Source organism: Thunnus maccoyii, chromosome 3 (genome assembly GCF_910596095.1).
Source record: "Thunnus maccoyii chromosome 3, fThuMac1.1, whole genome shotgun sequence".
In the NCBI taxonomy this organism is placed as follows: Eukaryota; Metazoa; Chordata; class Actinopteri; order Scombriformes; family Scombridae; genus Thunnus; species Thunnus maccoyii.
In genome coordinates this window covers 18,691,934-18,714,650 of record NC_056535.1, presented here as the reverse complement: position 1 = coordinate 18,714,650, position 22,717 = coordinate 18,691,934, and the positions used below count along the sequence as shown (strand labels likewise).

At 38.1% G+C, this 22,717-nt stretch overlaps 3 protein-coding genes across 7 annotated transcripts; 1 reads left to right on the top strand and 2 right to left on the bottom strand.

Moving 5' to 3' along the window:
• Positions 1–802: 802 nt before the first annotated feature.
• trub2 (TruB pseudouridine (psi) synthase family member 2) lies at positions 803–5,009 on the bottom strand. Its single transcript, XM_042406538.1, has 8 exons — positions 4,709–5,009; positions 4,143–4,277; positions 2,499–2,573; positions 2,315–2,376; positions 2,148–2,229; positions 1,861–1,933; positions 1,535–1,671; positions 803–1,425 (listed from the first exon to the last, which is right to left on the bottom strand). The coding sequence occupies exons 1-8, from the start codon at positions 4,824–4,826 to the stop codon at positions 1,103–1,105; spliced, it is 1,005 nt and encodes a 334-aa protein (XP_042262472.1). The 5' UTR covers positions 4,827–5,009; the 3' UTR covers positions 803–1,102.
• Positions 5,010–5,788: 779 nt separating this feature from the next.
• Positions 5,789–9,727, top strand: hdhd3 (haloacid dehalogenase-like hydrolase domain containing 3). The gene is made up of 3 exons (XM_042406648.1): positions 5,789–5,930; positions 8,428–8,762; positions 9,094–9,727. The coding sequence occupies exons 2-3, from the start codon at positions 8,433–8,435 to the stop codon at positions 9,487–9,489; spliced, it is 726 nt and encodes a 241-aa protein (XP_042262582.1). The 5' UTR covers positions 5,789–5,930; positions 8,428–8,432; the 3' UTR covers positions 9,490–9,727.
• A 2,066-nt stretch (positions 9,728–11,793) lies between these two features.
• Positions 11,794–18,973, bottom strand: tgfa (transforming growth factor, alpha). 5 transcript variants are annotated; one of them, XR_006095477.1, is made up of 9 exons: positions 18,560–18,972; positions 17,776–17,805; positions 17,477–17,656; positions 17,118–17,297; positions 15,567–15,681; positions 14,721–14,870; positions 14,408–14,517; positions 13,414–13,505; positions 11,794–13,334 (listed from the first exon to the last, which is right to left on the bottom strand). XR_006095477.1 is itself a non-coding variant. In XM_042406391.1 (8 exons), the coding sequence occupies exons 1-8, from the start codon at positions 18,597–18,599 to the stop codon at positions 13,465–13,467; spliced, it is 846 nt and encodes a 281-aa protein (XP_042262325.1). In that variant the 5' UTR covers positions 18,600–18,973; the 3' UTR covers positions 11,794–13,464. The 5 variants fall into 5 exon arrangements, 4 of the variants coding, with proteins under 4 accessions (XP_042262325.1, XP_042262326.1, XP_042262328.1 ...); XM_042406391.1 differs by having other exon boundaries at positions 11,794–13,505; positions 18,560–18,973; XM_042406394.1 differs by lacking the exons at positions 11,794–13,334; positions 13,414–13,505 and adding an exon at positions 13,545–13,570.
• Positions 18,974–22,717: the final 3,744 nt, after the last annotated feature.

The window sequence follows — 22,717 nt, the reverse complement described above, 5'->3', positions numbered from 1 at the left end:
TGTAAAGAACTGAAACACAGCACTGAGTTGGTAGCCTTCCAATGGCTGCTGTAACCTCAGGAGAATTTTAGTCAGCACACAGCAGGTCAGCTGAACATGCATGACTGTCATATTTGTCTGCATTTCAATAACATGAGTAATGAATCTTTACTTAGGTTGAAATAAAGCTTTTCTTTCAGGGAAAATGTCTTTTAAAGGACATTTCTTTTTTTATTGCCATATTACATAGTTCTTTCCAGGGAACCCTCTAAGAAATTATTAGGGAATTACAAAACATTTTAAATATGTTAAGACTTCGGGCTACAGATGCTGTTTTGTATTGTAACCCAGCAGCAAGGAGTTCTGTTAAAATTACTATTGAGGTATTACAGAAGATTTATTATTGCTCACAGTGGGAGAGATGTTACTTTGGTTTATTCTCGACAGCAAGAACACTCGCCCACAGCAGGAATCAGCGGATTCTCAAACATGTGAACACATGTGATCCGTCCAGTTAGTCTGAACATGACCACTGTCATAGAGACAGCTGGTTTGAAACAATGTCAGACGCCATTGAGATAAAAGTAGCTTTAACCTTTTAACCCTTTGGAGAGTATTTGTGATAATTAAGTAGGTGTGTCAACTCATCTAAAGACCTTTAAGAGTGTTGACCATTAACTTTACTTGTCATACAAAAGGCTCTGTACAAGGCACTAACTATTTTAGTACTGTTCAATGACCTGTCTGTAGACACTAAAAAACCTCAAACTATTCAACGTAATTCAACTTCTCAAATGACACAACTATTATTTGAAACTGTTGATCAAATTCTGTTTTAATTTATTTCATAAACCACTTTAATATTAACATTTGGAAAATAAGTTAACATTATCTGCATGATAACAAAAGTGAACACATTGAAACTTATATGAAATACAGAAAGTTCAGACATTAAACAAATGTGATGAATTGTGTCCAATTTGATACTTTCTCTTTTAGAAACCAGGATCTCTGGTCTATCAAACCTCTTTTCCAACTGAGCTGAACTCAGACGCTGGTTTCATAGAGTCACTGTTTATAATCAGACTGACATTACCGAATTACCTGCTGGCCACAGCTCAAATTATTGAACTTTTTGTTCTGCTTCTTCCCAGTTGGTGTCACTTTGCTGACTGGCTGCCATATTCTCTTCTGGTGGTTTTAATCCTGGATCCTTGATCTGTGCATGGGAACGTTTTTTACTTTTCTTAGAGGAGTGGTACTGTCGGATGGCGCGCATGACATCAGAAGCAGTCCAGTGGTGGTGGGTCAGGGCATCCTGCAGGGTGAAGGGGCCGTCTCTTGTCCGTCGAACTCCCTTACACACTGCTGTGCTGCGCAGTTCAAGTCCTATCTCGTGAACAACTTTGCGCAAATATTTCTGAGTTTCATTTAGACACTGCACCTCTGTAAGAACATGAGAAAAATATCAAACAAGATCAGTAAGTATCCTGAAAATGAGATTTATTTTATTATAAAATTAGTTTTCCTGTGTGTTCAATTGACGGTTATTTACCCAAAGTGAAGTTGGGAGGCTGGAAGCGAATGCAACGCAGGCCTGTCAAAATAGGCACAGATTTCCCCTCTGGACCCAGTAAACCCTGCACAGCCATCTCATAGGCTTCCTGTGAGGACATGTCTACATTGGAATACCTATAAGGAAAAACAAAGTCATCATTTAGCACTATAGTGTGACTCAATTGAGAGCATACTATGTACTGATATGTCATGAGTGTAGGGGGCCATGTTCTAGAGCAAAGCAGAGAAAAACAGTCTAATAAGGAGGAACTTAAGAACAAAAAGTGTCAATATTATGTTTATGGAAATGTAATGGATGCATACATTAACAAGGCCTTATTATTGGCTCCCTGCAGCATTGCCAAGACTCTGTCCAGCTTATCCTGTGTGATGTGACCTGTTGAACACAACAGTGGTGAATATTTACATTAGACGACATTATTGTATCTCAGGAGTGAGATGTGTAATCAATTATATCAAGTAAAGGCATCAGGTAACCTTCTTCTCAAATGTAATGATCTAAATGCGATTTTAGGTGAATGAATTGAGGAAGTTTTTTTTTAAAAAATGAAGTACATTTTGATAAACTGCTGAAAGACAAGTTATCGTACCGTAGGTGGACCTTTCCACAACTCGGCCAGTGTGAGAGAAATCATCTGTTGCTGTCCCAAATTCACCCTCTAACGTGTAATCCTGAAACATATAAAATAGCATGAAACCTGCATGCATTTTATCTTTATTACACGTTCTGATGTGAAACCAGAGTATCAAAAATTACCCTTGTGACTCGTGAAGTGTAGAGATCCTGCAGGGCCTTGTTTCCGTTCCCCACTGCAAGAACTGAAGTTGAAGCAGATTTGAACATTGTTACACTCTTATTATTACTCTTATTATTATTATTAAATAAAACAATGTTGACTGAAACCAAGACATGACATTTATTATTAACATTAAAATCACACCTAGAACACCAGAAGAAAATGCATCCAGGCGATGTCCTACCCCAACTCGGATACGCTGGAATTCAGGTCCAGTCACTAAAACACAAAGTAGATTTTAGTCATTTTACTCATATACAGTGTTTAATGTGCACAGACATAACAGCTGCTGTTCAATATCATAAGTCATACCAGCTACACTTCTAAAGCATTTCTGACGCCATTTAAATGGTAAATGGACTTATATAGCAAAGCGCTTTACAATTTGCCTCTCATTCACTTAAATTCAAAAAACACACCAACAGCTGTGCCAGGAATTGGCCTGGCCATCAGGAATAATTTGGGGTAGGGCTGCAAACGATTATTTTCATTATCAGTTAATCTGTTGATTATTTTCTTGATTAAATCTGCAGTGTAGAACTTTTACATATAAATGAATGTCTGTTACATTCAAGCCCTTGCCAAATGAGTTCACACAATGCTGATAAAGTCTATCACCGCCAGATAAATCTCTCTGTATTTCACAGTATACAGAGTTTTTAAATCTCATGTCGGGGCACGACATTCCCGTGCTGGCCATTTGGCTGTTAATCGTGCGGCTCTTCTAGACTTTCCAAATGTTATCGGACTGAATGCATCAAATTCTGATAGTGAAACAAGTCATTTCACTGGGGTTGTGTGACGCTCAAAACAATTTATCCACTGTTTTACAGCCCAAACAGTTGGTTACGGCCAGTGGTGTTCTGGTCATCAGGCATACTGGGACAAATCCCAGTGGGCCTGTGTGCCGTCAAAACACACCCATTTTTACTGGCTCTCTCTATGTGCGCATGAGAGCATGGTGCATGCCTGTGTCAGGCAGTCACAGCCCAGCCCCCCCCCTTTACTCTCACTGCCAGAAGGGGGAGACAAAAGTCCCTCACTACAGCTTTAATTGATTAATTGTGTGGTTTATGTGTGAAAATAGTAAGAAATGTCTGTACAATTTTCTAAAGTTCAAGTCAACACCTTCAATCTGCTTGTTTTGACTGGCCAACAGTCCAATGCTTTTCAGGTTTACAATCACATATGACAAAGAAAATCTGCAAATCCTCACATTTGAGGAGCCAGAGCAGGGGAATCTTTTGTATTTTTACTTGAAAAATGACTAAAATTAATTATCTGACGACCAACTAAACGATTTAATTGATTAATCGATGCAATCTGGGGTTCATATGGAGAGGAGGAGCCTTTGATCAAACCACCAACCCTGCAGTACATAGAGGACCTGCTCTACCAGCTGAGTCCCCGAGACCAGACTCCGTTTATAATCTGTTTTAATTTAAGCTTTTTATGCACATTTTTTCATTTGAACTGTTTATAGATTCTAGTAGTAAATGCTAATAAATCAGTTCCATCAGAGTGATCATGTGTAACACCAGAATGGTGACCAAAATATAAAAAAAAACAAATATTTTAATCAAGTTATGAAGTCAAAAAACACATTACTTGATTAAGTGAACTAGTAAAGGAATTAGTTGTACATGTAAACAAAGCCACTGATATTTGGGAGCATTTCAGTCACAGTACATCTTCGAGTCAGAGACAACATTACATGAGGCTTTGAAGATATGAAAGTGGTCAAGTGTCGCAGGAGGGAGCTATGTAAAGTGAAGTATACAAACATACCCAGATGGTGTTTGGATAGTACTGGCAGAGAGGCTGCAGACAGTGTGAGTCCCTTGGATGCTTCAGTCTCACTGCCTGGCTGTGCCAAGAAACGGACCTCCCGAGGAAGAGGCGGCACTGGTGCTGCATTTAAACCTGCAATGTGATTCATACAGAGATCAACAGGATAACAGGGCAGATTTATTTTGACTTCAAGGCCCATAGGTTATCTTAACGTGATTTTCCAAGAACAGCCAAGTTTGACTTTAAATAAGGAATAAGAGTCCTATTGGTAATTGTAAAAAAGAATAAGTCTTTTATGAGGTTTAAATACATGTAAGATCCAATAGAAACAAAAGAGATTTCCAATAGGACTGAAAATCCTAAAAGAGACAAACATTTTTTCTTATAAAAGGGAATAAAAAGTCTTATTGGATTTTTTAGAAATGTATGAGAATCCTAAAGGATCCTATAGGACTTTTTGACTAGGGTTAAGAAGAGGCAGTTATCAGAGGCACATTTAACAAATATGACTGCGGAGTGTATTAATATCTAAACTGACCTTGTGATAATTAAAGAAGTCTCACCTTTGAGAAGATTTGTCTCGATGCTGTCCCGTGTAAGTTTCCAGTGGACACCGGAGGGTTTGTACACACAAAAAAGACCCTCTAACCTCCGAAACATCCGAATAGCGGGAGTTGCCATTGTATTACTAATATCAGGGTATCCCCATTGCTTGAAAAAAAATGTATTAGGTTACTCTACTCTACATTTTCACATCAATTTCAGTTTGTTTTCTAAAGCATGATTCCCCCACAACCCCCTGCGCATGCGCACATGTGTGGCACTGTTGATTTGACAGGCGCTCTGTGGTCACACTGCCACCTGCTGGACTGGATGTTTAATGACTGTAGCGAAGAAATGCTGTCTCTCATTAATTGAAGCGTCGTTATTATATGAACTTTTCACAGGGCTGATTCCTAGACGTGTGTCAGAGGAAAAGATTTAATAATGCCCATATCAGAAGTGTTCTTATTTCTATTCAAAGTCCCTCCTTTCATCGTTAGAAAGTGATGTTTCATAACATTAGCAGGAATGTTTGGACTGAATTCAACAGATTTCTTTGTCCCCAATAAAGTTAAAGAAATTCACATTAAAATTTTACACAGACCCGATGTTTCTCCTTCATGTTCCTCCTGTAAAAAGGCCGCTGTGTCCTTTTCTCGTTTATTTGATGTCTGTACTCATTTAAGTTACTTTTGGACTCAAATTTCCTTATTAATTTGGGAGACATATAAAGGATTGGTCCCTGTCCCATAGTAACAGAGTCTAACAACAGTGAAGCTGAAATTTCTGTCTTTTTAGGCAAACATCATTCAGAAAGCCAGATTTCATCAGTTTCTTCCAAACAAAAACTTGTTTTATGTCTGTATGTTATGTATGTTCATTTATTTTATCTCTTTTAATTTCGGTGTTATATATCTTTTACATTTCACAATTTTATTTCCTCTTGTGTTTTTGTGATCTGTTTATTTTATTTTTCCGAAATACTCCCTGTACTGTTGTTTGTCTCCTCAATAAAATTTTTACGGGATTATTTGTGGTTAAAAAAAAAAAAAAAAAAAAAACGTTTGTAATTAATTTCGGAGACGACTGACGTAGAGTCTAGGGAGGAATTGACGTTAAAGGAGCTAACGGTCCAGAAGATGGCAACAGCTGCCGTAAAAGTGACGAAGAAGAAGAAGGAGGAGGGCAATCCACTGTAGTGAAATGTTTACAACCGTCCACAACTAAGAAGACTTGACTTCGGTAATGTTTAAACTAACAACTTGTTTCTTCATATGTCTGTTGGTGTAGCTTTCTAACGAATAGCTCCATGTGCACTTTAAAGGCTGAAAGGAAGCTAATAATACACAATGAACGAGCATAGCGTTAGCTAGTGGCTTCAAAAAAGTACAAGGGCATTTTTTTTCCGTTACAGTCAGACTTAGAACCAGAGCTTGTTGTAACCAAGACGACGATGACGATAGCTTGCAGTTTAAGTGACGTAGTTACTGTCTAAAGAGTAACTGCTGACATGTGTGTGAAGTAATGAGCGATTTAAAATTAACCTTCACTGATCATCTGTAAGATTAGCGCCGGTTAGCACAGGGTTCACTGTCGCTGGATTCACTCTGGTCTACAGTATTGATATTTTCATGTCAACCAAACACCACTGCCTGGGCAGTAGGGGTCAAAGATGTGTCTGAATAGTTTTCACGTGTTAGTATGCAAGTTTCAGTGTTAGCAGTATTAAAATGTAATTCATTATGTGTGTAACTATGCATAAAACTACTTCAGACTCATTAAAAGCCCCTATTGCTCCTGGGCTTGTGGTATTTTGATTAAACATAAATGTCTTTAATAGTCAGCTAGAGCTGCAATGATTAGTGGATTAACTGATTAATTGCCAACTGTTAAATCACTTGCCAACTATGCAGATAATCAATTGTTTTGAGTCTCTTTTTTTTTTAAGAAAAAAAATGTCCAGATTCTCTAATTCCAGCTTCTCAAATGTGATTTTTTTGTTGTTGTTTTTTGTTCTCTTTAGTCTTCTATGACAGTAGACTGAATACCTTTGGGTTGTGGACAAAACAAGACATTTGAAGACGTCACCTTGGGCTTTGGGAAACAGTGATCAACATTTTTCACTATTTTCTGACATTTTATGGACCAAACAACTGATCAATAATTGTGAAAATAATTGACAGATTAATCAATATAATTGTTAGTTGTAGCCCTATATTCAGCATTTAAATCTGAACTCTAGGCCTGTTACAATGCAGGTAGACAAGGTGGGTCCTGCATTTCAGCAGCTTTAGTGGTCCATATTCCCACACAAACGTGTTTTAATGAAATTCCCACACACTTTGCCCAGTTTGCTGGTTCAGCCTTGATACCGTCATTCCCTCTTCACTATTCACTGTATAGAGAATAGACCTATTTCAGACATTTTGACTAGTCATAGCAGGAAAAGTTCATGAGATAACTTTAACGATAGCTCAGTTCCATTTAAGTGTCCAACAAAGCCATGCTTGTCAATCATCATATGTTATACCAGAATCATGAATTTGGAAAACTAAATGGTATTTCAGCCATCATCAATGTTCTTAATTGTGCCGGTGCTTTTCCTGTTTTGACATGTCAAAATATGAACATGTCATGGCATTAAGAACATAGGTGTAATTGCTTACATTAATAGCTGCAGTGTACAAGGTGTGTCGGTTCCAGGGCCCTCGTCTTATGTCTGCTGGGTCTCTGTCATGGTCAGCGATAAGGTTATTTATTCTACCTGTGCTTTTCTTGCAGTGACAAGTCAAAATGTCAATCATCTACCTTTCTTCCTTTTATGTACAATGCATGAGGGTATGAGGTACATTTTTTGTTGATTTCTACACTACTTTTTACATTGCCTTGTGAGATCATTTGAGTTTAAGCATATACAATACAGTAATACTCAGCAGGCATTCAGACAACACTACAACAAGAGTCTGCAGCCATGTTAGCAGCTCAGTGAGGCTGTACTTTGCCACAATGGTGCTTTAGGCTGCAGTGCTAACGTCCTGATGTTAAAGCTACAATATATAAGTTTTTTTTCCTCGAATTTCATTTAGTTGAAATATGCTCCAAAGCATATCTTTATGTGGAGAGGTATTGCCAAAGACTTATGTGGCCCAGGCTCATTGAACAGCCTGACAGCAGTACAGAGATATTTCATTCTCAAGTTTTTAAGCTAGCCTCATCCTTCTAACCAATCAGGGAAGGCCAAAGTCAGGAGTGGGAGCTCATGGCTGTCTGTCAATACATGCACGCGCACTTCTGACCTGCTATTCCTCTTGTACAGGCAATCCAAGCTAGCATTAGCTGCTAGAAGATGTTACTGTGGCTTACTCACAAGCTAACAAGCTTCTGTATTGAATCAAAGCATCAGCTTGATTTCCAGAACTTGTATATTGCAGCTTTAAGCAGGTACCATGTTCACCATCTTAGTTTAGCATGTTTTATTTTATTTAACCAGGCAAGTCATTAAAGGTTCTATATGTAGAATTGTGAAGCAATTTACATGTATTAATCGCTTTTCATTGCCAATGAGTGAAGGGGTAGTAATGTAACTTAAAAAATGAGACTTTCCCTGACTTTCCTGGTTGTCTGTAACAGCCTGTGGACTGATTTTTATGTGAAGTACCTGGGCCAGATTTTCCACAAAATCTCTTCAGGCTTTACTTGGACATTAAGCTGTCTCATGTCTATGGTCTTACCTCCGCAGGTGTAATGCGTGCTCCTCTGCGGTGGGTGCTATGGGATGTGAAAGACACCCTGCTGAAGGTGCGTGCATCTGTAGGAGAGCAGTACTGCAAGGAGGCTGAACGACAGGGTTTGAGCCTCAGTCCGGAGGAGGTTGAAGCTGCTTTTCGCCAGGCATATCGACACTATTCCAGCAGATACCCAAACTACGGCATCGGTCAGGGCCTGGATGGACAGTCTTGGTGGATTGGGGTGGTGCGGAACACCTTCTCCCAGTGCAGGGTCCAGGACCCAGCCCTGCTAAATGCAATGGCTCACAACCTTTATCATAACTTCTGCAATGCAGAGAACTGGGAGGTAAATGATAGATGACTGAAGAGATGTTGATATCTAATTTGTACAACACAACAGTTTCATTTGATTTTGCTAATTTGTTAGAGACAAATCTAATCGGAAAAAACTTAAAATAGAAACAATATTTTAATTAATCACAGAATTGCTCAAAAATTGCTTATTTGGGTAAGCACAATCAGAGCACAAAGTTCTGTATTTGCATATTTGTAATCACTGTAATCTTTGAAAGCCTTTTTAGCTAATGCAGGACTACCAAAAACATTTTCTGCAGGTATTTATGTTAGCAAGTAACAGAAAATGTCAAATTATACTGTGTAATGTCCTTTTATTTCAGGTATTTCCAGACTCAAAGAAGGCTCTGGAGAGTTGTTCTTCTCTAGGACTGAAGCAAGGTGTGGTATCTAACTTTGATAGCCGCCTAGAAGCGATCTTAGATGTTTGTGGGCTGCTGTCTCACTTCAGCTTTCTGATAACATCAGAGAAAGCAGGTGTAGCCAAGCCCAACACAGCCATCTTTGATCAGGCACTGCAGAAGTGTGGTGTACCAGCTGCTAATGTAGCTCATATCGGGGACCACTATGTGAAGGATTATCTCACTTCACGATCTGTGGGTATCCACGGGTTCCTTTTAGACAGAAAAAACAAGCATAACCAACGTGACATTCCCCAGGAGCATCGGCTCAGCTCCCTGGAAGAGTTACCATCACGGCTCCAGCAGCACATGGAGTAATGCCAAACAGTCATGGGCTCAAGTCTAAAGCTACTCAGTCTACCTGTGGGTCATGTAAGGAACTCACCGTTGGGACGTTGCCACGTTCACCTGAGTGGGCTCAACCACTTCTCTCTTCACATGTTTAACAGATCGAATGCAATTATATAAATAATAATAATATAAGTTGTAATATATAAACTTTGTACATTTTGTAAAATCATGCAAGTTTACTGTAATTAGAGCAATAAATGTCTGAATGAAATTGCCTCATTGCCTTTTTTAATCTTCAGAGATGTTGAAAGCAGAGATTTTGAGACATTTAAGGGATCATTATTTTATTTAATGCACTCATGTTAAGAAAGTGAAAATATATTGTTGGGGGAGGGGGGTGTTTTTTTTTGTGTGTTTTTTTTTTTAGAGAGGGTTTTGAACTGAAATATGAATATCTGAGACAGCCTCAAAAATAAGATCTAGTATCAGTCTGGCTCTAGTTTCTACAGCAAGCTTTCTAAACCTGACATGGGCTGATATATTTGTAGGAGAACTCAAGCAAATTTACACATAAAGATCAGTGATGGGGTGTAATATGTTTTACCATTATACAGTGTGCTTTGGGTTTGTTTGGGGGACTTTTTGTTTTTTTGTGTTTTTTTCTTTTCTAGAGAAGTATACCCTGGCTATGTCATCAGGGTTATCACAGCTTATCTCTCAGGTTTTGAGATGGCAAATTTTTAACAGGAAGGTTGCATTTGAGATCAGTTTTGACCATCCATTTGTGATCTGTCTCTTTCAAGTCCCTGAACTAACTGGAAGTGCAATACAAAGTCACTGCTGTACCTAATACCTCTAATTCGAAGCCTCCGAAGTTGCAGACGTTTTCACTCTGAGCCATGAAATAGTCTTGGTCTTCATGAAATATTTTAACTTAACATTTTGTGGCTTCATTAATATGGTTTTCTAAACATTTATATTGTATAAATTACCATTAATTTTAAACACGGATCAGAGGTTGCCATCATTAGTGGTTAACGGGAACATGGTACAAATGAAACCAACAACTTATCCAGATAATACGAGAAAGAATAGCTGCCAAGCTCTGGCACATGCTGTAAAAATTAAAGGGTCCTGAACATTTCCTGGGTTGTGACGATTTTAGCTCCACTCAAGATCAGCTACCAGAGAAAAATTCCACTCCTTTTTTTATTTTGGTGAACTGACCCTTTAACTTAAGATACAAACCTTTCATCATTAGTAATGATTGTTTCAGAGCTTAGCAGTGACAAGAACAATGCCGGGTTGCTTAACCCTAATACCTGTGTAAATACTCTTATTTCAAACCATCTGGTCGGAGGCAGATACCGGGAATGTTGGGCTGAGGATCAAAAGGGCCCAAAGAGGAAGCCAAGGAAAAAGACCAGAATGGCATTGCAATTCAAAGCAGAGCTCCAGCCTCTTATGGAGAATAAGGATTGACATGTGTCCAAATCAGATTTAAAGAGTTCAAGAGAATTTCCTGATGTTCACAAAACAGCCTTCAACTTCGAGCTTCGAAATGTGAATCAAAACTCTGTTTTTTTTTTTGTTTTTGTTTTTTAAATCAAGCCTTCATGTTTTCTTTTCCCTGTTTTCCCTGCGTGTAACTTGTTTCCCCTGCCACTTTGTATGTTAAAGGGTATTGTGTATCTTTAGCGAAGCACCCACAAGAGCTGCTTAATTCAAAGCTGGTTTAGTAGCTCAGCCAGACGGCTCTAAAGGGCTCCACAGAAATCCAATTGCAGACATAATGGGATTGTAAAACAAAACAAAGCTCCTCATGCAGAGAGCGAAAGGGAGATGCAGCTTGTTGTGGATGGGAAGATGTCGACCCAACAACATACAATGGAAATTAAAAGAAAACTGATGTATGTGGCTCGTTTTTGTCTGGTTAACAAATGTTTTAACATGAATGCATATAGATTCTGTGACTTTAAAAGGGAAAAGATAAATAAATGAACTGAATGGCACTATAGAAGAGGGCTGAAATGTTTCCTTCAGCCATAAAAGCACTCAAGAGTTCGGCTCTTTGTTCAATAGTGCCTGGGGTTCAGGGTTTCATGTTGGCATTTCTGCTTCTTGAAATATTAAGCGGAAGAGAAAAATAGAGGAGCAGAGCATCAGAAAATCGGGGTATTTGAAGAAAGAGAAAGAGAGAAAAAAAGGAAAGAGCTTCACAAGTGAAAAGAAGGTCACGCGATGATTCAAAGAACAGACTCGGGAGATGGAGCCATAAATAAGCACATAACTGAAGAAATATGCACACACACATACACACACACACACACTTGCATATTTATTCTTCATTGGAAAACAAATAAAGATAACAAGAGGCCTTCCAATTGTGACAAAATAAATGTGACAAAGGGTTAATCATCAGTAGGATCCCCTTATTATTGTAATGACACTGTATATATACACACACACATACAATATTTCTGTGCGTTTTTGATATTTACACAACAATGCTGCAATAACAGACATTAACACATATCCTGCAATGCAAATATCATCAGACGCTGTAAACAAAGACAAGTGTATCATCGCCCTCAGAATCTTTTGGCATGTAAATACCATCACACATCATTTCATGGTAGAAGCTGCCACATCCTGAACAATTGTTTGTCCTTTTCCTTAACGCGCACACGCCTTTTACCCAAGTCAGTTTTATAATTATTAGTTTGTATTCCTTCACCATTATAGTTTTGTAAGAAAAATTTTTATATTTTGTTTTAAACTTACCTGCAGAGGCTTTTCTTTTCTCTTTAAAAAGTATTCAAATTCAAAGCAATGCTGTAACACAACACTCTTGAAATAAAAGTACATTGTGCAGCTATTTAAACTGCGTCTCTTTAAAAAATAAAAAATAAAAAAACACTAGCTGTGATTTTAAGTGCATGCATGCTTAGGTGATGTGTACAAACCAAGAACCTCTTCCCTTCAGTGTTAAGTCAGGCAAATTTAGAAACAAGTGTATTTGGCATCTCTCGTACGTAGACGCTACAGTGAGTGCAGAGTTTATGAACAGTGAGCAAGCTTGCAGAAAAGTGCATTATTACAAAAAGGTACCACAGAATAATGTGGAGGCCCAGGATGTGCGTGTGTTGGTGCAGTTATTGCTCATAAATTGAAAAACCTCTGATGCATGAACATATTCAAGTACAGCTCAGGAATAAATAATAAAACTGACAAATATTTTAGCTTCAGTAGAAATACTGGAGTCACCCAATCATCCAAAATAACATCTAGATGACTTTTTTTTTTTTTTTCTTTTTTTTTTTTAAATCAAAACCATGTTGGAATATTTGTGTATTTTCAGCTGCAACCTTTGTGTCTAATTAATGAAAGTCCAGATATATCCAGGGTTCTTAATCCATTAGTAGTCAGTCCAGTCAGCAATTCCTAATTCTGTCAGGTGAAGTGAGATCATTCTTAAAAAAACAGACACTAAAACTTCTTTTAAAGCATCAGTTTTCTCCCACCATCATTTCTTAAAAATGTCCTCTGTGCTTGAAGAGTTCTGAAAGCCGTGCAAAGTTCTTAAAAGACAAAGAAAATAGGAATCGGGGTCCTCTGACTTTTAAGCAAATGAATTATGATTCTCCCGCAGCCCAAAGTAAACACCTCTCCTGTTCAACATCCACACAGGATGATTAATGGCCTTGCAGATCATTTATCTTGTCCTCCAGGCCGGCCGTAAACAGTGAAATCGGGACATACAGAGCTCTTCCCGTGAAGGATTTGGCAGCAGCTTCATCCCAGGAGCTTCAAACACTTGTAGCAGGTATTCCCGCAGAATCAAAAAGTGCAGTAAACACGTTCCTATGTTGCTGCAGTTCAAAAGTCCCAGTCAGTGGAGGAAAAAAAAATGTCACGGAACATTTAACATCCCACATCAAGCAGGCCTACCTTAGCCACATTGACGGTAATGCCTCTTCGCCTCTGGCCAGGTCTGCTTGATCAGAACATGTGAATACCACTTTGGATGCAATCCTGAGGGTCTGTGGGCCGGACAGATGAGGAAATCTAAACACACCGTGATGTTCCAGTAAGATGTCTTCTCAGACTACTGAAAGGGAAATAATAAACAAGTATGTTTTCTGTTCAAGAACAAAGCTTGCAATCTACTGTATTTCTATTATTGCTGATGAATCCCATGAAAAGACTGATTGCATGTGTAGCCAAAGCTTGATATATCTTATTCCTCTGTGCCTCTGAGCTCCTTTGTTGTCCAAAAATGATTAAAAACACATTAATGAGCTTCACAGTTGCACTTGGTGACATGTTCCTTCATTACAATGAACATGGGCACTGTAGTTTATTGTGAGTTGATCCCACAAACACCATCCAGCTGCCATAAATACTAAGCACCACATGTGTCATAATCTGCATCTGAAAAGATTCTCCAACAAATGCACTTTTTATTCCTGCTTGAGTAACATTTGCCAAAAACACTACAGAGCCCCACTGTTTTAGGCAGACTGTTTATACTTGTTTTTAAAGATATATATCTTCAGTAGGAACAAATGGCTTCGAGGCTAAGTGCCACAGACGGGGCAGAGAGGTTTTGTTTTGTTTTGTTTTTTTTAAATGGGAATTGTTGACAATAAGAAAAATATAAAATATTTCCGCCTTACACTTTTTATGTCTATAACACACTTTTTATCCAGAACCTCTGACATTCAAATGAAATATGAACAGGGACATAAAGATGTCATCTATTTTTAATCACATGTTTAATCTGCTAATGTAGTTCTGCTGAATCTTCACTGGTTTATGAGTGAAGTGCTCTTTACTGGACATCCACACTCAAACAATCCTTCAGTGCAGTTATTACATCCCCCACAGCTGATATGTAAATGGAAATATGACTTTCTGATACAAAAAAAACAAAAAAAAGTACCACTCTCAGAAGGACAGCAGGACGCTCCGTGCTTCAGCATGTTGCTGGATTTCTCTGGAACGTAGTGATGTGCGTAGCTCCGCCTGCGACAGTCCTGCCTCCACCAGCAACTGCAGGACAAAGGACGAATTCAAAACTACTTAAAAGTTCAAAACATCATTCTAGCATCAACTTCTGAGATATTTCTACATGTTTGTTCTCCTAAACACTGTGCAGTTTACCAGTGATGTACCAACAAAGGCCACTTTATTATTTTGTCAGTTTTGGAGAAAAAAACCAATCAAATACAAGATATATAATGCATGTGACTTACTGTAAAAGTGTACAGAACACCATGATAAGGACACACCCAATCACACACAACACCAGCACTGTGGCAACGGTCTGTTGTCTGTGATTGGTTGCTACCACAGCAAGCAGGTCTGCATGTTCACACCTCATCCCAACGAAGCCTTGATGACATCTGCAACATGAAGAGAAAATCTAATTAAGTGTGTGCAAAGGATTGTAATGTAAGCATGAACAATGGTTTATGAATTTTATAAGTTGCTAAAATCACTGTATTGTTGGCTGGCAGGTGAAGTCCCAACACTCCTAGTTGTCTTACTGTATGTTGATGTCATGTACTTGAGAAATGCTATAACTGCTGCAATTCAAGAGGGCACTTTGCTATAGATTTAATAAAAATGAAACAAACCCTCAGATATACAATCCAGTGAAAAACAGCAGGCAACAATTTCACTCAGGGACATGCACGACAAGAGATGTTGAAGATACCGAGTGTCTTGAACTGAACATCTTTAATAATAATAATAATAATAATAATAATAATAATAATATGTGCCCGAGAAATAAAAGTGAACTGAAAATGACTTATTTGTGATTTTTTCAGTTTCTCACAGCTGATTCACTCTTGAATCACTGGAAGTTCCCTCCTAACATCTGCAGCTTTTCTCGAAACAGACTAGTCACCACAATTACATCCTTCCTGCAATAGTTATCCAATAACTTTAGATCTTAAGATATCACTGATGTCCTGTTTAAAAAGACATTTTGCTACAACATAATGTATATTCCAGACTTTTAAACAGTTTACCAGCCAGACCGCAAAGCCCAGTCTTAAACAAAGGCCAAAAATATGTAGACACTATCAACTTACACACATGCAGGTGTCTCCTCCAATATTAGGAAGCGACATGTGCCATGGAAGCAGAAATGGCGGTGGGAGTCTGGACAGTCATCGAAATGAGACCGAACAGCCGCCGCCACAAACTCTGTGAAGTTAAAAAAAAAACAAAAAAAAAAACAGACACTGTAGGTATTTTCAGTGAGACGTCGGTTTCTGAAAGTTCAGCACAAAGTTTCCGCTTTTTCTCCGACCACAAGACATTAAAATTCTTCCTTGAAACCAACACAAAATAAATAATTTTAGTTCAGTGACCATTTCTTTTTTTTTGAGAGCAGCAAATTAGGAAGCATCTACTAATATTTGAAAGGGTTCCGCGAAATTATGGTACAGTTGTTAATTTAGCTGCCAACATAAGATCAGGAGTCCCACGTTAAGAAAGCCCTTTGATGCAAAAATTATACCAAAAAATTAGAAAACCATATATAATCAAAGTGCACTTAGTGAGAATACGGACTGACACGTGAATATCATAAATCTAAAAATAGCCTAAGCCTGCAGAGACCTGAAACAACATGTACTAAACCCTAAAGCTGACACCCACGCCACAAATGGCAGACTGAAGCCTTTTGTTACCAGTTGCGTGTGGGGTTATAGTGGCTTATATTCATCACTGTACCTGGGAGGGACAATTAGAGAGAAGAAAAGTCAAAGAAAACACACTGAGACACTGCAAACAAAAACCTCTGTCAATCAACCTGCATAAGGACTGAGGAGAAAGCACATCCCTGCAGGTTCTTTCGCAGAAATTAAAGCTGTTATTGCAGCATGCTTTTTTTCTCAAGCAAGTATCTCAGTTTTCACACAGATAATAGGACAAAAAAAAAAAAAACACCCAGACACACATGAACTGTACAGTCAGACAGATTCCTACATAACTGACTCAGACAGAAGTCAGTGTTCCACATGCAGCCGAAACAGACGCCACAGTGTGGTATTCAGGGTGGGAAGGAGGATGAACATCCAGACAGATAGCTGCATTACAGCCTCCGTCACACGCTCCATTCCAACGGTAAATGGGCTTTTGGATTGCAGCCTACATGTATTGTCTCCTTCTTTCAGACTCTGTGAAAGCCCTCCGTTGTCCCTGAGGCATCTGCCTACCAACCCCTCTCTGTTTCCATGTGATTTTGGCAGTCAAATGAGAGGATCATTGAGACAGAGGCCGGCCTTTAGGGCAAGTAAGGTGCTTTTCAGATAATAATTCAATACTGTACTGTAGGTGCAGCTTTTGAGAAAACGCTGCTCACATCTACTGCTGATAATCTTTAAATTTACCACAATTGCTGCCCTCACTCACGCTAAGAGGATCAATTATCAGCAAGCGCCACACTGTCTGCATATGCTGATGCACTGCAGCTCTGTGAGAAGCTTGTTGAGAACTCCTGCTGTGAAAGAGACACTGCAGTGAGAGTGGACCAAGAGCTGCTTGGCTCATTTCATTTGATATATAGAGTTTTTTTTTTTTTTTCCTGGAGATGGCTTAACAAAGAGCTTGAATTTGCATCATGACATCAGACTTACTTTTAACTGGTAGGATGTTAGAAGTGGTGGTTGAAATAGTTGTTGAGCTGCTTCTGCTGCCGGTTGCTGCAGAGCTGCTTGTGGACGTGATCGGGGCAGCGGTGGAGTTTGTGTCGATGGAAATGCTGGTGTTTATGATTGTTGAATTGCTCTGCCCTCCTCCAAATGAAAAGAGGGAATCTGCGGAGAGGAAAACAAACAAATTTGAAATGATAGAAACAGCAATAAATACCTACAGGAATTTAATATCAAACAAAGAACTCAAGCAATAGCTGCAATGAGGATGGCATATTTTTTTCTTGAAATGAGCCTGAACCTCCTCTTGCATCTTCACATCTCATGACTATACTGAGGCTTACTTTTAACCGGAGGAACATTAGTAGTAGTTGTGATAGTTGTGGCGGTGCTGCTTCTGCTGCTGGCTGCTGCAGAGCTGCTTGTTGAGGTGTTCGGAGCAGCAGTGGAGTTCGTATCAATAGAAATACTGGCATCAATAATTGTTGAATGGCTCTGCCCTGCTCCGAATGTAAAGAGGGAACCTGCAGAGAGGAAAAATAAATAGATGTTAACATACAATAACCTGCACCAATATGGGGAAAATATATATATAGAAATAACAACAAATCCCTGCAGGAATTTAATAACACTGTAAACTCACCATTGAGTACCACAGACATACTAAAAGTACCTATAGGAATATAAAAAAAGTGTATTACTGTATTGTGATTTTTTTTCTTCCCCCCTCCTCCCCAAAGAAAAAAACCAGGTGTCACACATTCTACTGTATGATGAACAACCTGAGGGTTAGTCCCAGCAAATCTGCCCATGCTCAAGCTATACGATCACGTGACCTGGGTCTTCAAAGTGATATCGATGCTTCATTGAGTAACTGGTACCCAACAATAGTAACAGGGTCAAGCATCCACTAAAAGGATGAGAACCAAAACACTATAAATACACCAGGTCCTGTGAAGACACTCAATCACACCAACAGACTGAAACCATGTTGCAAAAACAAGAAGACAATAAAAAATATCCTTTATAAGAAATTTAAAAACATATAATTCCATAAAATGACAAGGTTACTTTATATTAAATATGGTCTATAAAAATAACAAACCAAAGTCACACTGTTAGTGGCATCATAGAGGACAAACAAAATACAATAAAGCACAAAAAGGTCAATACAAACTATAAAATCAATATTTAAGTACCACAAATATACACTTGTTTGATTGCAAGTCTCGACTAGGACGCAGTGATTTAGTGTATTAATACCAATCAGTGGAGTCAATATGAGAACCACACAACCACACATTCAACTCTGATATCTTAAATCATTGATTTTTACATTTATCTAAATGTTTAACGCAGAATCAATCAATAAAAAGCATAGTTATCCTCTATAGAAAAAAAGTCTTCCTGCAAAATGAACTACTCACCGCTGATGAGGAAAATTGTATCCCAGAAAATCCGAGTCATCGTGACGACTTGTGGTCTAAACTATAGTCTGGTAACTTGATGGGCAGCTTCGATGAAATGCGGGCTTGTGTTAAGAAACCACATAAGTGTTGCAGGCTCCAGGGCGAGGAGCAGCGACCATCAACACAGACAACATTTAATCCGGTGTTCACACAGCAGACCTGTCGACCGGTGTCCAACACACAAATCTGATCGACTGACACAGTTGTCGGTTCAGATGAAGTGAAGAAATAGTAGCTGTGGTCGAGTTTTCCTTCCTTTTTTCTCAGTCTTCAGTCTGCAGAGTCTCTCAGCGTTTAAACTTCACTGTGTTCAATTGAGGAAACTCGTGTAATCCTGTCAGAGGCTGACCAATTAGAGACAGAGAGGGAGGGGGTGGAGGGGGTGTCATCACCTCATTGTGACCTCAATATCACACTTGTTTTGTTTTCATGGTGTTTATGAGATGCACTTTAGCCAAAAATGGTATTTAATCTAATTGTATTTTCAGTAGAGTTTCGATGATTAGTCGTTTAATGAATTTGTTTATCTTAATCACCAACTATTTTAAAAAAAAGCTATTTGTTGCGCATTTTCATCCATTTTTTAAGAGAAAAAAATACAAAGAATCTCTGATTCCAGCTTCTTAAATGTGAATATTTACTTGTTTCTTTAGTCTTTTGTGATCTGAATATCTTTGAGTTGTCAACTGTTGATCAGGACAAAACAAGACATGTGTGGACGTCACCTTGGCTTTTAGGAAATAGTGATCAAATTTTTCACCATTTTTTGACATTTTATAGAACAACCGGCCAATCAATCAATCGAGAAAATAACTGACAGATTAATTGATACTGAAAATAATTGTTAGTTGCAGCCCTTATTTTAAGTGAGAGATGTATGAGATGTCCTCACTCATAACATTTGTCTTTTTCAGCCATTTGCAGAATATGCTACAATACACTGAGTGATTTTAAATCAAATCAGTTTATATAGTGTAAAAGTCTACATGTGATTTAACTTGAAATAAAATTGTACATAACATTTATCAAGTAATTAAGTAATCTTGTTTCACTTTGATAAGTTTCACTAAAATTAATATAGTCATAATAAGAATAATATATCAGATGTAAGTATTAATCTATGCATCAATGTATTATTGAAGAGAAACACTGTTAAAGTCAATAAATCACAGGACAACAAAGGTCGACTTCATGTAATATAAAAGTTTCCAGTAATGTCAAACATACACAGAATAATCACCACCTTTGCAGCTTCAGACCTTTTAGCATCTTCTAGCCAATTGTTTTGGTTTTATATGACACATTTATAGCGTGGATCAGTCCCCCAACTGCCCGGCGCCAAACACCAGTGAAAGTAATGACCAGCTAGTGAGTCAAATATTTAGCGGCTGAGTTGGCGTGGAGTGAATATTGGACATCTCCAGACGAACACTAATGTTGCTCCTAAATGGGCAACAGTTTGCTGACACATAAGTTTTAAAAGGTTGTAATATGTCGGGGCTGTGTGTCTGTCAGCTTGTTTTGGACTTCTTCTGCCTCCTAGTGGCATAAAAAAAAACCCTTGTAAGTGTTAGGATTAAGTATTTGACTATACACTTTTTCACACACTTTCTGTTCATTCACATATTCATCATCCATCATCTCTCTGCCCATCTGCAAGTAATTAACCCCTTAACATCCACCCTTTTTATAGAATTTCCGCCTATTTGGCACACCCAAATGGAAAAGTTTATAACAGAAGGACTGTAAGGCCACAGTGCATGTATTAGGCTTCATTTGACAAGTGACATCTTCTAGTTTCTGGAAATGTGTTTGTTTAGCATGTGGCTAAAACACAAACAAAATTACATCAGTTCAAATAAGGCTCGTCTATCATGAGTCATATTTGAATAACAATAATTAGGACATGCTTTATGCCAGAACTATGCAGAACAACATAAACCTTCTGCATCTTGTCAACCTGTATAAAATTCCAGACCTTAAGGCCTAACCTTATGGGAGCTAGGGAGTTTTTAGTTTGTGGTGTCACTGGTGTCCACAAACTTCTCCAATCATCTCCCATTGGCCAAATTGTGCCAATTGCTTTTACTCATTACAGCGTAATGCTACTGCTTACAACTGGCTTAAGCGGGTTGCTGGTGACCCGGTGGATTTTAAAAGGTTAAACTTTTTCTGCCTGAAAAGTTTCACAGTTTCGGTTGTCAGTGCAAAATAATGTTGGATGATATTCTTCTTAAAACCAGGAGTTCAGCTGATATTAAAAAATAATCCAAAATTACTGTTGGTCTAATAACTTGTACTGTCAGCTGATTAGAACCTGATCTCTATCGTATCTTGAACTAACGGCTTTGTCGTAGTTTGATTTCTCATATAACAAGCTACTTAAGCACAGATGGAAAAATCTTGTTTTTGCTGACCTCCACTGGTTTCACTCGATCATCTGACGAGACCCAACCAGACCTGTCAGTCATGCTGGTCACAGAGAAACAATGAAACGCTGCTTTTCTGCCTTTTCATTTGACATTTTGGTTTGGGGGGGGAAATAATGAGCCACATAATGAAATCAGAGTGTCTTCAATGTGACATGTAAGTGAAGAAAACATCAGAAACATATTTCACTTTAATTGTTTACATACAGAATCTACATACTGAAATACACTTGAAATATATTTGTTGCAATAAATACCTATACTGTATTTTTTGTCAAGAAAAAATACAAAATATAATGAAAGTATATTATCTACTTTTCTTATTCTCAGACATGACATGTGGAAATCATACTAAAATTAGGATAACACTCACATTTAATAACTAATAATAATACTTAAAGGGATATGTGACCGATTGGTGGCAATAATTGATACGCCACAAATATAGTAACACAATTTATTTTTCCACATATTACATTGGGATGGAACAATAACATTATTTTAAGTACAAATAGTTAAACTGTAGTTTTAGAACAATTAATTGTGGTCATTATTTCAGCAACTGACAATAAACCACATACAAATTTGTGATTTTGAGCTGTGCAAAGAAAATCGACTTGATTTGACTGAATCTCCTACAAAAGTTAATATATTTACACATTTTTCTTTGTTGTTTTTTTGTCCCCATCTAGAGCACTGGCCTCTAAGAATAGCTTCGCTGGTCCATCTGTTCATTCATCTGTCCGAAAGTTTGGTCCAGAGCAAGATGGCTCGACAACTGCTGGTCAGATTCTCATGAAATGTGGTGTGAATATATAGATTCCAGAGGACACTTTCTGATGTATTTGTTGATTCTCTGCAGCCAAACTTTTCCTGGAAAGAAATGAGCCGCAGTGAAATGTGGATCATATGTGATTTGTTGATCATATTGGAGGAATCACACTGTGTTTCTTCTCTGGCTTTTGATAAAAGAGGTAAAAAAAAAAAAAAATCCAACCGGTCAAAATGATTTTCATTCTTGTAGTCAATAAATGTGTCTCCTTTTCTTCTTTTATGTGTAGTCTTATAGGAGAAGGAGGAGATCTGGTTTGAATTCAGTCAAAACATCATCTTTACTACTTCTAAACTCTCAGCTGACAATTATCTGATGCAATAATAAGCAAACTTGTAACAAGGAAATAATCAGCGAGGATATGAATGCAGTTATACACCAATCATCCTTCATTCAAAGTGCAATTAAAGCTGCTGAATTATCCCCTTAATTTTCATTTTACCATCAAACTGCCTTCTTATTACCTATAACTTTTATAATGAAACTGAGCAGCTTGTTTTTATCTGCAGGCCACATCACACACTGGGAACAGAACTAAAGAGAAAATGCCTTTTCCTTGCAGGTTTTGAGATGCACATTATGAGCAGCAAACAAAGAACAGCAGCCTGCAACGTTTCAAACCAGCCCCATCTGCTGGACACGAACCATTACTTTACAAAGGACACATAGGCCTGTTTTCATGAGGCAGAATAATAATAACAGCATGTAGATTATATTACAAATATAATTTCAGAAAATGATCATAAATCAACAAATACAATGAATAAGATGATATCATAATGGCAGTTTAGTGAAAATTCTCTAAAACCCAGTGTGCAGAGGTCGAGTCATGGTAACTTATTTTTCATGTATTTA

What these genes read in the sequence shown, in the direction of transcription:
- trub2 (XM_042406538.1), bottom strand. Translation starts at nt 4,826, where the DNA reads ATGGCAACTCCCGCTATTCGGATGTTTCGGAGGTTAGAGGGTCTTTTT. An exon ending in TGTGGAAAGGTCCACCTACG is followed by an intron (nt 1,934 to 2,147) that starts GTACGATAACTT and finishes TGTGTTCAACAG; the next exon opens with GTCACATCACACAGGATAAG. An exon ending in AATAATAAGGCCTTGTTAAT is followed by an intron (nt 1,672 to 1,860) that starts GTATGCATCCAT and finishes TTTTCCTTATAG; the next exon opens with GTATTCCAATGTAGACATGT.
- tgfa (XM_042406391.1), bottom strand. Translation starts at nt 18,599, where the DNA reads ATGACTCGGATTTTCTGGGATACAATTTTCCTCATCAGCG. An exon ending in TAACATCCTACCAGTTAAAA is followed by an intron (nt 15,682 to 17,117) that starts GTAAGTCTGATG and finishes TTAACTTCACAG; the next exon opens with AGTTTGTGGCGGCGGCTGTT. An exon ending in GTGTTCTGTACACTTTTACA is followed by an intron (nt 14,518 to 14,720) that starts GTAAGTCACATG and finishes TTTGTCCTGCAG; the next exon opens with TTGCTGGTGGAGGCAGGACT.
- hdhd3 (XM_042406648.1), top strand. Translation starts at nt 8,433, where the DNA reads ATGCGTGCTCCTCTGCGGTGGGTGCTATGGGATGTGAAAGACACCCTG. An exon ending in GCAATGCAGAGAACTGGGAG is followed by an intron (nt 8,763 to 9,093) that starts GTAAATGATAGA and finishes CTTTTATTTCAG; the next exon opens with GTATTTCCAGACTCAAAGAA.